Source organism: Agelaius tricolor, unplaced genomic scaffold (genome assembly GCF_023055355.1).
Source record: "Agelaius tricolor isolate 1412-34295 unplaced genomic scaffold, bAgeTri1.0.p SCAF_30, whole genome shotgun sequence".
Taxonomy (NCBI): Eukaryota; Metazoa; Chordata; class Aves; order Passeriformes; family Icteridae; genus Agelaius; species Agelaius tricolor.
The window spans coordinates 6,000,596-6,014,795 of record NW_027269290.1 but is presented as its reverse complement, the minus strand read 5'-3'; the positions used below and the strand labels follow the sequence as shown (position 1 = coordinate 6,014,795).

Sequence of the window (14,200 nt, the reverse complement as noted above, 5' to 3'; positions counted from 1 at the left end):
GTGTGTAAGGGCAGGACCCCCCCAGGGCCACCAGCCTGTGTCACCCACAGCAGGGCACACACACCTCTGGGCTCCTACCTCTGGCTAAAAGGGCATTCAGGTGTCTCTCCCTCTTTAATCCCACCAAAATCCATCAAATCCTGAACAACAAAGCCCAGGTGGGCTCTGCAAAGGCTTTTTACAGCCTCGGATGAGGGCGGATTGTGGGGGCTGTGCTTCTCCGTACCATGGATGAGATTCCCTCCTCCTCCTCCTCCTGGATTCGCTTCACTGGCTTCAGGAGCTGCTGCAGAGACTTGTTGTGTCGGGAGAGCTGGGAGGGGGACAGGGGTGGTGACAGTGAGCACAGCATGGCAGGCAGCCCCCAGCACACGCGGCAGGGGGACACGGGGCACAGGATGGCCAGCAAGCCATGGCTGCTCCCCACAGCCAAAGGCACATTTGGCTCCCCAGGGAGGCCACTCTGGCTGCAGGAAATGTGCAAAATTATGGAGGGAAATGTGCAAAATTATGGAGGGAAATGTGCATAATTGCGGAGGGAAAAGTGCAACCTGTGAGCACAGCCTGGCAGGATGCTTTTACAGCTCCCTACCTGCAGCGCCAGGATATAAATGTTGTGTCCAACTTCCCGGGGAGAAACCTCAGAATTCTCACACTCCTCCTCCTGCAGATAGGCCTTCTTAATCACATCCACCTGCAAGGCAGCACAGGGGCACTGAGCTCCTCCCCACTCCCTGCTTCCTCCTCCAGCCAGGATTTGGGCAGTGGGGCAGGGGAGGCAGAAACTGCAGCACCCAGGACCCAGGGCAGAGGATGTGGGCCGTGGAGGAGGGAGGCAGAAACTGCAGCATGAGCCAGGGCATGGGCTGGGGGCTCAGTGGGACGTTCCCAGTTCCCTCACCAGTTCCTGGGGACGGAGGCTGATGAGGATCCGCTCGGCGTTCTCGCTGTCGTGCCTGCTCTCCATGAGGGCCAGGAGGAGTTTGGAGGCATTGTCCTGGTGAGGAGAAGCCCTTGATGAGGGGAGCTGTGCCCTGCCACTGCCCAGGGATTTGGGGTGGGCAGAATTATCCAACTCCCTTGTGCCAGGGGCATCTGAGTGTGGTGGAGATGCCCCAGCTCTGCCCCACCGAGCCCATCTGCCCCCACACCCAAGGGTCTGACACAGACAGAGTCCCCTCTACAGTGACAACCTCACCCCACAGCACACCCTGTGACCCTGCCCGTGAGTCCTGGCAGTGGCACACGCAGTGACACACGCAGTGACACACTCAGTGACACACTCAGTGACACACAGACACATTCCTAGCAGCCCAGCCCAGGCCTCTGTGCACCTTCAGCTGCAGGACCAGGTCCATCCTGTACTTGCAGAGGGGGCTGATGTCGTTTAGGATCAGGGCTGTGATGATGTCGATCCCGTTGGACTCGTGGGTCACGATGCAGCTCTGGGGGAGTCGGGCAGTGTGTTATCCCACAGATCCTGCCAGTCCTCCCAGCTCCACCCTCCAGCACAGCCCTGGTCTGAAACACTGCCCTGCCTGCAGCCCTGGGCCCCCAAACCTCCCCTCTCCCTGCAGAGGACCCATTCACACCACTGAATTATTTACCCCCCTTTATTTACCCCCCATTTTGCAGCCAAGCAGCAGCTGGTGACCTGTGCAGGAACCCTGTGACCTCTGCTGCCCACATTCTGCTCCACATTCTGAACCCAAAACCTGTCCCTGCTTCCCCCACATCCCCCCAGAAGCTCCCCTGGCCTGTGATGAGCTTTGGGGAAGGCCCCCCAGACCTGGTTCTCGTGGCAGGGCCCCTGGCAGTACTCGGTCAGAGTCTCCAGGGTCTGGGTGATGAGAGCCACATTGTACTCGTTGATGTAGAGGCCGAGCAGCCCCAGCCCGCCCGTGGTGCTGCCACACATGATGTCCAGGAACTGCAGCGTCTCACACACCAGGTTGTAGTTGGTTTTGTTGTTCTGGCACCGCAGGAAGTTCTGTGGAGCAGAGCCCAGCAATGGAGTCCCCATCCCTCTCTCCCCACACGCCTCCAGCTGCACTTTGAGGGACATTTGGGCTGGGACTGCCCCTGTAACCTTCAGACCTCAGTCCCACAGCCACTCCTGCCATGAACTCCTCCCACAGCCCCAAGCTGGATGGTGCACTGCACATGGGGAAACTGAGGCACAGAGCTGCTGAGCGCCACGGAATTTTGGGGCCAAACGGGGGCAGATCCCAACTGTCTCCCTGATTTTTAAAGATTCTCTAAGCCTTCTGATATTTACATCCTTGTAACAAACTTTCTCATGCACTTTCTGTAAATAACTGATTGTTTTGCATTCTTTTATAGAGGAGGAAAAAAATTTGATGGACCGTTGGTTTGCCTGGTGCCATTGGAGAGGTGGCACTGTCACCCTCCAGTCCACTGTCACTTTTAGAAACCTATAAATGTTGGAGTCAGAAAATAAACTTCCCCTTTTACCTCGAGAACAGCAGCATGTCCACATCGTTTTGTCTCCAACCTTCCCCCAGCCCAAGCCCAGAGCTGACCTCCCAGAACCCCATGGCTCCAGCACCAACCTGCAGGTCCCGGTTGTGGTTCTCACAGAGCAGCTGCAGGAAGCGCAGGATGGGCTCCATGATCAGCACTGTCACCCCCATCTCATTGTTCTGGCCCTGCTCCCCGGGCTCGTGGCCCTTGCGGAACCCCACGGCCATCGGGTACCTCGTGGGGGTGCCGGGCAGCAGGAAGGCGTCTCCTCGTCCTGGAGGGAATATGGCACAGACACGTGTTATGGAAAACTCTTTCCTTAGGATTTTTATTCCTGAGAAGCCTCAGGAACAAAATGTAACCAGTGGTTATCTGCTGCTGTGCAATGCAACAGGTGCATCTGGGATTGGGCTCATGTGGTTGTTTCTAATTAATGGCCAATCACAGCCCAGCTGGCTCAGACAGAGTCTGAGCCACCAACCTTTGTTATCATTCCTTCTTATTCTATTCTTAGCTAGCCTTCTGATGAAATCCTTTCTTCTATTTTTTTAGTGTAGTTTTAATATAATATATATATAATAAAATAATAAATCAAACCTTCTGAAACTTAGAGTCAACATTCTTGTCTCTTTCCCCAGTGAACACCACCATAGGAATTGTCCCCTCCCCAGCTCAGCCAGTGCTGGATGGACTTTCTTCTATTCTTTTAGTATAGTTTTAGTATACTATATATCATAAAATAATAAATCAAACCTTCTAAAACTTAGAGTCAACATTCTCATCTCTTCCCCCTGTGAACACCACCATAGGAATTGTCCCCTCCTCAGCTCAGCCTGTCACCGAGCCAGCGCTGGCCTTCCTGAGGGGACAAGGGGACAGTGCCCATACCTTTGGTGCCAGGCTCTGGCTCGTCCTTGTCCTCACGGGGTTTGTTCCCGATGTCACTCATGTTCACCGACACCGTGGACTTGGTCTCCTGCTGCGCCTTCTTCATCCGGTCGTGCAGAACCTTGAAGAACTTCTCGGACTTCTTGTCGCTCGTCATGAGGTTGTAAAAGGATTTCTGGTGAAAGGGCACTCGCTTCAGTCCCCACCACGGGGTCCGAAGTGTCCCTGCCTGTCCCTCTGGGCAGCAGCCTCAGCACTGCAGGCATTGCCCAGGATAATCTGGTTTTTGCTGGAGCCCCACTGGGTTTTGCACACACCATTTTTCAGCTTCTCTGTGACAAAGGGCTTGGGAAAACCCTGGAGGTCCCCCACAAGCGCTGCAGCCCTGAGCCATTTTAGGAATTCCCGGCAGAGGGCATCAGCAGAACTCCAGAAACAACCTGGAGCCACCTGCTCTTCCCACAGCCCTTCATCCAGCCATGGAGCTGGGAAACTCCAATCATCAGATTTCAGCACAAACAAGAGGTTTGTTTGCTCTGCCCGGGGCTGAGCACTGGACCCTCAGCCTGCCCACATCAACCCCTGGCTGCCCAACTCCCCTGAGCACCTGGATCTCGGTGTTGCCTCCATCCAGCAGGCGGATGGCCAGCAGGATGCTCTCCTGGAAGATCTTCTCGTTCTTGGTGTTCATGATGAGGTCAGCCACCAGCTTGGTGGCCCCCTCACGGTCCAGCCGGCACTGGACAGCAGCAATGGCTGACCAGTCCTGGTCCTGGCCTGTGTCAGAGGACAGCAGGGATGTAAGGCTGTGGCAGCACAGGGCCAGCACAGCTCCACCACTGCCAGGGGCATCTCAGTGCCATCCCTTCACCTCCCCAAATCCTCTGCTCCTCTGTGGAGCTGGCAACCAGCCACAGACCTGGTGCCATCGTCGCTGTTTGAGGGGAAGGGGCAGGAGAGGGGCACTCACCTCCCCCAGCAGCATCCCCCATCTCCCCCTTGGAGCTGGACCTCTTGTTCTGCAGGTAATTGTTCATGAGCATTTTCCGCAGCAGGTTGCCCTGCCAAGGCAAACAAACATCACCAGTGTCCCCAGGCCAAGGCTGGGGCCAGGGCAGAACCAGCTGAGCACCCCTGGGTGCCCAGGGTGGGCTCTGCCAGCCTGGGAGTGGGGCTGGATGGACACACATCATGCTGCTCACCCTCTCTCCATACTTGTTCCTCTTCACCAGCATCTGCTGCAGCGTCCTCAGCACCTTGATGCAGAGCTTCTCCTCCGTCTCCATGAGGTCCTTGGTGTGCTGCACCAGCCTGGCACAGCAAAGCCATTGTCACACAGCTGGGAGGGACCTGGGCATGCCAGGGGGAGCCACCCCCATCGCCCCTCCAGCTGCAGGCACACAGGGATGCACAGCCTGCCCAGGATGAGGCTCCCAACCCCTTCCCAGCACCCCCAGCACCCATGGTGAGGGTCTCAAACCCTTTCCGGCACCCCCAGGACCCCCAGCCCAGGCTCACTTGGACAGGAACCCCCCGCTCTCGCAGCGCTGGAACGCCTCCGTGCCCTCCATGAAGAGCAGCTCTGGCCGGTGCAGGACATCCACCAGCACGGACAGCTCGGCCTCCACCAGCGGCTTCAGGCGATCCTCCAGGGCGTTGATGATGTCCTGCAGGCCACAGCAACCCCTTCAGAGCCAGGGGACACACGGGAGAGGGACCCTGCAATGCCAGAGCCCTCCTGAGCCCCGCCACGCCCTGCCCCGTACCTGCAGCTTCTCGATGATGTTCTTGTAGTCCCACTGGTTGGGGGTGGTGGACACACGAGGGAAGGTGCGTGTGGCTGCCTTGTAGCTGGAGGTGTTCCTCTGCACCGTGCTGGTGGAGCTGCTGTTGAGCAGGGAGCTCACGTGGGCGTCCAGGTCCATGGGCAGAGCGATGGAGCGGCTCTTGGCTGAGGGACACAGGGGTGGGGTTGGCACAGCCATCACCCAGCTGGGTCCCACCGCCCTGTCTGGGCATCCCTTCACCAGTGGTCACCTCGTTTGCAGCAGAGATTTGGGGTAAATACATCAGTAAACTCCTCCAGGGCAGTATGGGCTGGAGTGTTCACACATGTCCCCAAACCCACAGCACCTGACAGGGTGGAAACTGGCCCCAGCCCCAGTTTTTGGTTGGGAAAGCCCAGCGTGGGGAGGCTGCAAGCACCCTGCCTGGAATTCCAAAGGGAAATCCCCACCCAGAGCCCAGCCTCCAGCAATCCTTTCCACGGTGACTCAGTGCTAACAGCCCTCAGCCTGAGTCAGGCAGCTGCACACTGAGGGCAAAGTCCTGGCCAGGGAAAACCACTGTCAATGTTGGCTTTGTGTCCGGGCAAGGACACACCAGGGAGCTCCCAGCCAAGCCCAGGCTCTGGTTATCCTCACATTATCCTGGGAATGCTGAGATGAAGCTCAAAAAAAGCCCATCCTGGAGCTGCAATGTCCCCATCCCCAGCTGGCAGCCCCTCACCATGGTGTCCTGCCACCCCCACAGGAGGGACAGAGTGTCCTGCTTGCTGCTGGCCCAGGGTGGCCCTGTCCCCTGTCCCCAGCAGTGGCTCCTTACCAACCATGGCCAGCGTGCGGATGCAGGACTCCACCGAGCTCTTGTGCTGCTGCTGCAGCCAGGGACACTCCAGCAGCCTCGTGGTGGACTGGAGGAGCTGCACCACGATGGTCTGGTGGGTCTGGAGGAGACAGGACTGTCAGTACACGCATCCAAACTGTGTTTTGGGGGTCTGGCTGAGCTGCTGTCCCCCTCTGCCACCCTGCCCACCCTTGTCACCTGCAGTGAGGTGCTGTTCTCTGAGAAGGGCGAGCTGAAGAACGCGTTGATGGTGTCCAGCACCACCGTCAGCACGTACTTCTCCAGTGTGGCGTCCGGCAGGCGCTTCTCCCTCTTCTTGCACATCTGTGAGGACAGGGAGGGCACTGATGGCACCAGGGCCAGCTCCTGTCTGCCCAGAGGCTGCTGGGACCACACTGAGCTGAGGGACAGAGAGCCCTGACCACCCCCCAGCCCCAAGTGTGGCAGCTGAATGAGGTCCCACATGTATATCCATGCCCTGCAGGAGGATTCAAAGGAGCCTCGGTGACACTACCCTGTCCCCATCCAAGTCACCACTGCTGTGTCCCTCCCACCCAACCCTCCCCAAGCACCTGGGCCATGTCCAGGGTGAAGTTCTCAAAGAGGGTCCAGATGTGGTTGCTGGTGTAGATCTCCTTCATCTCCACCTCTGTGTCCACATAGCAGTGGTTGACAAAGTTCACATAGGCCATCTTCACCTGTCAGGGATGGGGAAAGGGGCAGGGACACCGTCAGGGGACAGCCAGTGCAGAGCCCAGTGTCCTCCTGGCTGCCACCCTGTACCTCTGTGATGCAGTCCTCGTGTGTCACCACCCGCACCACGTCCTCCAGGGGCAGCAGGGACGTGCACTTGATCTCGGTGTAGACGTTCTTGCCCTCGGCGCAGGCAGCCAGCAGGTCCACCAGGGAGATGTGGTACATCAGGGGGCTGTTCTCCTCCACCCCATCCCTGGCTGCTGTCATCATCTCCAGCAGGGTGGCCAGTGAAGCTTTGTCGTTGTAGAAAACTACCACGTCATCCCCGGCGTTGGTGAGCTGCAGGGAAGGGTCAGTGCTCAGTGCTCAGTGCTCACCACTCTGAAAAAGGAAAGTCAGAAGCCTCCAAGGCCAATGGTGTCCCCTGTGCAGTGGGGGATGGCTGGGAAGGGGGACGGGGATTTGTGTTTACAGGGAAAACCAGGCATTCACAGTGCAATCAAAAATTGTGGGACTCCCAAACTGACTCTTGGACCTTGCATTGAGCCCCTGGAGATGGTTGATGGCCACTCAAGATGTCCACCAGCACTGGGGCTGGCTGGTTCCAGGGAGGATCCAGCACGGCTGGAAGGCTCTTCTCAAGGAAGAAGCCAACGGTGCAGGTTCCAAAAGCCTTGTCCTGCTTCCCCCCCCAACTCCTGCCCTGCAGGAGAGGTCCTCACCTCAGTCATGATCATGTCCTGGCACTTCTTGACGTACTTGCCCTCGGCCTTGATGATGGTGTGCAGGAAGTCGAGGTACTGGACGTGGCGGCCGTGGGTGGCCACGCAGTGGATGAAGTGCTGCGGCACCGTCTCGTTGATCTCTGAGCACAGCTGGTAGTTGTTGAGGAAGATGTGCTGCATCGTCTCTGCCTCCAGCAGCTGGGGACAAGGGGCAGAGTGAGGTCAGGGGGCTGCAGGAACTGTCCCCAACTCCTGCCCTGCTTGGTGTCTCCTCCTGGCTTTTCCATCCCGCGCTCTCAGCCCCAGGAGTGGTGCTGAATTCCCTCCCTGCGCTGCTGCCCCTCCATGTCCTCTCCTTACCCCTGGGGTCAGGAACAGGTTGAGATGTTTGTGCAGCAGGGCCTGGTTCTCCTGGTTGCCAGCACAAAACTTCTGCAGGAACTGGTGGGTGAACTTGAGGATCTCCATCATCTTGGCATCCCCCTGAGGAGGGGACAGAGGAGAAACACGTGGAGCTGAGAGGGATGGGACTGGCAGGAGGCCACTCAGGGGGGTCCCTGTGTGCCCCCTTTGCCCTGGGCACTCAGGACCAGCTGGTTTCTGTCCACCCACCTTTTCATAGGGGATCTGCAGCAGGTCCAGCATCACCTTGTGGGCATCCATGTTCTTCAGCAGGCGCTGCTGCTTCTTGCGCACCTGCTCCCCCACCCCGCACATCTTGTTGAGCCGCTCCAGGATCTGGGGACAGAGAGACCACAGCAGGCAGGGGCTGAGCCTGGAGCCACTCAGGATGGCCACCAGCCCTGGGGCTGGTTTGCATTCCATGTGTTCCCTCCGTAATCCTGGGTGTTCCCTGCTTTACTCACAAATCTCAGCTGCCCTCAGGGATCCTCCGTGCACAGCCCTCATAGCTGTCACCCACCCAGTGCCCTCCAGTCCCCTCAAGTGCAAGGATGTGACAGCTTTTCCCTGTGCTGAGCTGGCAGGAGCAAGCCAGGCTTGCACTTGTTTCTACTGAAGCACAGCAGAACTTGGAAATCCCCCCAAGGATTTTGCCCCTTTCCTTCCCGCCAGTGCACCGGGGTTTGGTCTCACTCACCCCCTTCACTATCTGGTAGTTCTCACTGCTTTTCTCTCCTGGAGCAATGACCTCCTCGTCGGCACCGTGCTGCAGGGGACACGACAGCACTGGGGTCACACTGTGCCCCTCCAGCCACACCCCACAGGACCCTCTGGAGCCTCCCCATTGAGCCCATCCAGAGGCATCAGGTGTTGGATTAAGGTGAGCTGCCCCCCTGCCTCCCACTCCTTCCCCACCCTGGATCCCAGGATCTTGCTCAGGGCTCTCACCTCCTTCTTCTCCTTCTTGTTCCCCTCCCCTGTGCTGTCCCCTTTGGTGCTGCCCTTCTTGTCCACCCAGAGCTCTGATTTCTCCACCATCATACGGAGTTTGTCCAGCTCTGACTTGATCACCTTGTAGTTCTCCACGTCCTGGGCTGAGATCAGGAGCTGGACCTGCAGTGACATTCCCAGGGGTTTCCAGCTTGGGGCACAAATCCCCCTCCCAGATCTCCCTCCCAAGGAAAGGGCCAGGATCCACACCACGTCCCCCACCCACAGCCAGGCGTGGGATCTCCAGGTCCCCTCAGTGTCACCTGTTTGAAGGTGTGCAGGACCTCCTGCCTCTGGCTGAAGTGCTTGAAGAGGAGCTGCAGGGAGCCAGAGATGAGTGGGGGGTAGTCGTGCATGGTCAGGTGGATCAGCACCCTCAGGAACATCCTCCCTCCCTCGTCATCCACCTCCAACATGCTGCTGGACTTCCTGGAGCGGGATGGAAGCGTTGGGCATCAGCAGGGAGCTCAGGGGCTGATGGGGACAGCTTTGGAGCCTTTAGAGCCTCATCCTGCTCATCACCTGCAGCTCCCAGCCTGGGCAGGATGGACAGAAGGGGAAGGGCTCTGTGGCCAGGGGAGCTATGGGGGACAGGCACTCACCCCACACCAAACATGGCCTCGGCGTGCTCCCCAATCCGGTCCAGGTTCATGGCTGCAGCTGCAGGGAGAGGAAGGGAGTGACAAGGGTGGACAATGCCAGCCCTGTGTCTTGGCAGGAACCCACAGGAACCAACCCAGCTCCCTGATCCTGCTCCCACCAAAACGCTGACTCCATCCCTCCCTGCCCCCTGCCAGCAGCAGCTGCTGGAGATGTCACTTATGCTGGAAATGTCACTTATGCTGGAGATGTCACTTATGCTGGAGGTGCCACCTCTGCCACCTGTGTCCTCCCAGCCCCTGGGGTCTGCTGAGCTGGGGGTGTACCAGGAGCAAAGTGGGAGAGTTACTTGTGGAGTCAAAGGCTGGAGCGGTGCCATCGGCTGCGCTGTCCTGCATGGGGTAAACCTCCACAAACTCCTTCTTGAAGACAGAGAGCAGGTAGGAGATCCTGTAGTCCAGCCGCACATTCAGGATGAACTGGAAGCAGCAGGGAAAGAGAAACCAGAAGTGACTGAGTGCCCTCTTCACACCAACTGTGCCCCTGCTTAAGAAAATCACATTACACACCCTCATCCCACAGGTCCCACCACTCCTTTGGCTCCAACCTGCAAGATCTTCAGGATCTTCAGCTTGGTCTCCATCACCACAATGTTCTCGTTCTCAATGCTCCTTCCTCTGTCCACTTGCTCCGGGGCAGAGCCAGTGCTGAGGCTGGGGGGGCTGAAGATGGACTGTTTCCTGCTCAGCACCATGGTGGACATCATCTGCCCCACGCCCTGGATCGATCTCCGCACGTTCTTCCCTGCAGAGGCAGCCACAGTTAGAGTGGGTGGAGAGGGAGGTGGCAGAGGACCAAGGAAGGACCCACTTGGACCGGAAAATGCTCTGGACTTAATCAGAGAATGAGCAGAAGGCACCAAATATTTCTTTTGGCATAGCCAAGGGCTCACCACCCCATGTCCTACAGCACAACCAGCCACATCAGCAAGCAGTGTCTGGTTTTCTTGCCACCAAAACTGGAAAGCACTGGGCAGATCATGGAAAACACTGGGCAGACCATGGAAAACAGGGACTCACCTGTCACCTCATCATTGTAGACAGCCTGCATCATCAGCTGAGGGTTCTGGACGCAGTCGATGATGCCCAGCAGGGTCCGTGTCAGGCGCAGCAGCTCGCTGAAGCTGTAGAAGCCGAAGTAGATGAGGTTGTGGGCAAGGCTGACGACCTGGGGAAGGACAAGGCAGCTCCAGACCTCGCCCTGCTCGGGGCTGAGCAGGAGAATCCACGGTGGGGGACAGGGACATTGCAGGGGCAGCAGCAGCCAGCCCGTGGCACACCCTGCAAGGGGCCGCACCTCGAAGGTGAGCTTGTTCTTCTCCTCGTTGGCGAAGGGCACGGCCTCGCTCACCACATTGTTGAGATAGTCCTCCACGAACTCCATGGTGCTGGCAAACTTGTTCTTCTTGTCATCACGTGAGGTGTTGAGGTTGGAGTCGTAGCTGCACGGGGACACATCGGGGTGAGCTGGGGACAGCGGGTATCCTCACACCCAGCTGGCAGGAGCGCTGTGCAGAGCCACTGTGACCAGCAGTGATGCTGAGACAGATGGAGCCCACTTCCTTCTGAGGGCTCAAGCCCACCCAGATCACTCCACAAACTCCCTGCCATATCATCTGCCACCCCCTGTCCTGCCCTGTCCCTCAGAGCCATCCCGAGCCCTGGTGTGCCTCACTCTTTGATGGTGATGGCTGTGGGGATCTCCGTCCAGAGCCGTGCAAACTTCACGGGCATCACCAGCTCCTGGGGGTCCCTGTCCACGTGCACGTGCAGCATGAGGTGGCAGAAGGAGGCGCGCAGGTCGAAGGGCAGCATCTCATCTGCCATGCACAGGAAGATCAGGTCCACCCCCAGCTGCTGGGAGATCTCCTTGATGGCCAGGTACTGGCGGTCCAGGCACATGCGGGCAAAGAGCTTCAGCTGGTACCTGCCCAGGGGTGAGGGGGAGAGGGAGTGAGGCCGTGCAACCCTCACAGCCTCACCTGGACAGGAGGTGCCACAGGAGCATCACCTGTAGTAGCTGAGGACGTTCTCGTCGTGGGCATTGCCAGCCCGGGCCTCCTGTGCCAGCTGCCGGATGCTTTTCTCGTGGTGGTCGTTGTTCTTGTCCGTCCAGGTGAGCCAGACCTCCTCCTCTGAGTACTCAATGCTCAGGTACTCGTGGGTCTGGGACATCTCCTTCACTGGCCTCAGCCTGGGACAGGAAAGGGGAAATCTGGAGATGCTCCCATGGATGGAGGGGCTGCACCTCAAGAGGTGATGGAGCTTCAGTGGGACCAGGCCCATCCTGCAGAGGGTTTCTTATAGGATGGGGAGAAGGTGTAAGGGTTTTATTTACCTTCTCATTATCCTGCTCTGATTTAGTTAAGAATAAACTTAATTCACATCCCTGACTAGAGCCTGTTTTGCCTGTGATTGTATTTGATGAGCGATTTCTCCTGGTTCTTATCCCAACCAATGAACCCTTCGATACATTTTCTCTCCTTCCAGCTGCAGACTGAGAGGCTTTGGTGGGCGCCTGACAACCACCCCACACCACCCTGATGTGGAAAACCCCTCCCTCATCCACTCACTCAGTTTTGATGAGGATATCACTGTTCTTCGAGTCCAGCACGCACTTGCAGATCAGCTCCTGCGTGACGGGGATGGCGATGTGGTTGGACACGCAGAGATCCGAGAGATAATCCAAAAACCTGCCGGGGGAGAGGCAGCTCTGCCATGAGAGGGCGTTCCCCATTGTCAGAACTCAGCGCATCCCTCCGGGTGTCCAGAGTTGCCCAGGACCCCGCCGGGGGGCTCGGAGACCCTGGCACACAGCCCAGACCACCTGGGGATTTGATTTTGACCCCTGGAGCAAGTTACCAGCTTTGTATGAGGATCTGAAAGTCACAGAAGTTTAAATAGCATAATAATAAAATTATCACAGGGTGAAAAGGTCGATTTTAGGATTTTTGGTATGGGGGTTATGGGGACAAGATGGAGGAACTTGGGCATGTCCAGCCTTTCTTTTTCTTCTTCTGTTCTCCATTTTCTGCAGTGATGTTGGCACTTTGGGATTGGTTTAGAGTAGAAGTGCACTGTCTAACACAGGTGATGGGTATTGGGAATTAAGTGTAAATATGTTATATGTAGTTTGTAGTATAAAAGGACAACACCACCTTGGAGGTGGTCAGAGTGCCTGTGGCTGCCCTGCTGAGCAGAAAGAAAATTTTATAGCTAAGAATTAATAAACAACCTCAAGACCAAAAAGTGAAGAGTCCAGACTCGTTCTTCAGTTGCACGGGCCAAAGCAGAGACATCCTGCACATCTCAGGGCAGCAATTAACAAACAGCAACCCGAGACTCCATGGCTCCCCTTCCCCTCTCCCGCCACAGAGCCCCCCAGACACGCACCGTGGCTCGCGGTTCTTGCGCACCAGGCTGACGAAGGTCTCCACCTCCGTTTTGGTGATGTGCTTCTCCAGCAGCTTGCGGTTGTTGTGCAGCAGGGCCGTGATGGTGTCCTCGGCCAGGATGTCGTAGCCGATCTGCGACTGCATCATTCCGAACTGCTTGGCAATGTGCTCCTGCAGCGGGCACGGAGGGGCTGTGAGCGATGTCCCCCTGCCCCCCTGAGGCTCCATGGGGATGGGGAGTCCCCGGCCCCCAGCACCTGGTTCTTGCGGTAATCCTCCTGGGAGTGCCGGAGCACGCGGTAGCACAGGCGGAACATGTATTGGTAGGGAGCGTTCTTCTGGTCCGACAGCTCTTCCAGCCTCACCAGGGGCCCTTCCCCGCCCTTGTCCTTGAATGGCGCCTTCAGGATCCCAAAGATCTGCCCAAAAGCAGAGATCAGGGCTGTGTCCTCCTCCACACCAGCCCCCTGTGCACAGCTGGACACCATGGCATGAGCTGGAGGCCAGACCCTTCCCCGTGGTGTTTTCCATCCCTCTGGCCCCCAGAGTGGCCCTGAGCAGGACAGGAGATGTCCACAGGACACGTCCCAGCCTCACTGGGATGCAGGGCCCCAGGGCCACCCACCTGCTTCAGGATGTTCTGCTCCCGCATCAGCTTCTGCCGCTCCCGGTTGGGCTTGGTCACCACGATGTCCAGCACGTTCTGGCCATTGTTGGGGACATCACTGACAAAAAACACCAGGTCCTCCAGCAGCTGGATCACAAACCTGCAAAGGGACATGGGGTGAGTGGGCTGGGGGCTGCTCACCTGCCCAGACTCAGGTCCCTTCAGTGATGCTGGTGGGTTTTGGGGACCAAAGAGCCTCAGAAACCTGCCAGGGGAGCTGCTGGCTGATCCTGCACTCCCTGATGGAGGTCAGTGGCTGGATGTGCAGCCCCTGCCAGGGTGAATGTCTGGGGAGCTTTGCTTGTGGCTTACACCAGGGATTCTGCATTTAACACCTCTTCCCCTGTGGTCACCCCCGTGGGCCAGGCTGGCAGGGCGGAAGCCGCTCGCTGTGTCCCACAGGGATCTGTGTTTGCTCAGGAAGCACCAAGAACCCACCCACCTAAAAATAATACAGTGACTAAGGCGGCTGCCCCTATCGTGGGGCCATCTCCCAGCCCCTCGGATATTTTTCTAGGATATTTTTCTGGGATATTTTTCTAGGATATTTTTCTAGGAGGGGCCAGAGCGGGGCTGTGCCGTTATCTGGTTTCCTCGCCAGGCTTCTGGGAGAAGCGGGCGTGGATTGGGGTTGTGGGCAGGGAAGCAAGGGCAGTGCTGGTATCAGCA

At 57.8% G+C, this 14,200-nt stretch overlaps 1 protein-coding gene across 2 annotated transcripts in view; it reads right to left on the bottom strand.

Moving 5' to 3' along the window:
- The window catches only part of ITPR3 (inositol 1,4,5-trisphosphate receptor type 3), a 41,711-nt gene that overhangs the window by 9,459 nt on the left and 18,052 nt on the right, over positions 1 to 14,200 (bottom strand). For both annotated transcript variants that reach the window (XM_071449891.1, XM_071449890.1), the window contains exons 14-46: positions 13,490 to 13,631; positions 13,122 to 13,283; positions 12,863 to 13,035; positions 12,043 to 12,162; positions 11,481 to 11,663; positions 11,145 to 11,396; positions 10,767 to 10,911; positions 10,490 to 10,637; positions 10,018 to 10,214; positions 9,760 to 9,889; positions 9,413 to 9,470; positions 9,074 to 9,239; positions 8,769 to 8,933; positions 8,518 to 8,586; positions 8,031 to 8,156; positions 7,779 to 7,901; positions 7,416 to 7,616; positions 6,781 to 7,032; positions 6,570 to 6,695; positions 6,196 to 6,321; positions 5,977 to 6,097; positions 5,139 to 5,323; positions 4,891 to 5,039; positions 4,575 to 4,683; positions 4,343 to 4,433; positions 3,980 to 4,149; positions 3,373 to 3,547; positions 2,574 to 2,758; positions 1,790 to 1,990; positions 1,335 to 1,445; positions 902 to 997; positions 593 to 694; positions 227 to 313 (exon numbers count right to left, since the gene is read on the bottom strand). In XM_071449891.1, coding sequence (XP_071305992.1) covers positions 227 to 313; positions 593 to 694; positions 902 to 997; positions 1,335 to 1,445; positions 1,790 to 1,990; positions 2,574 to 2,758; positions 3,373 to 3,547; positions 3,980 to 4,149; positions 4,343 to 4,433; positions 4,575 to 4,683; positions 4,891 to 5,039; positions 5,139 to 5,323; positions 5,977 to 6,097; positions 6,196 to 6,321; positions 6,570 to 6,695; positions 6,781 to 7,032; positions 7,416 to 7,616; positions 7,779 to 7,901; positions 8,031 to 8,156; positions 8,518 to 8,586; positions 8,769 to 8,933; positions 9,074 to 9,239; positions 9,413 to 9,470; positions 9,760 to 9,889; positions 10,018 to 10,214; positions 10,490 to 10,637; positions 10,767 to 10,911; positions 11,145 to 11,396; positions 11,481 to 11,663; positions 12,043 to 12,162; positions 12,863 to 13,035; positions 13,122 to 13,283; positions 13,490 to 13,631 — 4,846 coding nt within the window. The remainder of the gene's footprint in view (positions 1 to 226; positions 314 to 592; positions 695 to 901; positions 998 to 1,334; positions 1,446 to 1,789; positions 1,991 to 2,573; positions 2,759 to 3,372; positions 3,548 to 3,979; positions 4,150 to 4,342; positions 4,434 to 4,574; positions 4,684 to 4,890; positions 5,040 to 5,138; positions 5,324 to 5,976; positions 6,098 to 6,195; positions 6,322 to 6,569; positions 6,696 to 6,780; positions 7,033 to 7,415; positions 7,617 to 7,778; positions 7,902 to 8,030; positions 8,157 to 8,517; positions 8,587 to 8,768; positions 8,934 to 9,073; positions 9,240 to 9,412; positions 9,471 to 9,759; positions 9,890 to 10,017; positions 10,215 to 10,489; positions 10,638 to 10,766; positions 10,912 to 11,144; positions 11,397 to 11,480; positions 11,664 to 12,042; positions 12,163 to 12,862; positions 13,036 to 13,121; positions 13,284 to 13,489; positions 13,632 to 14,200) is intronic.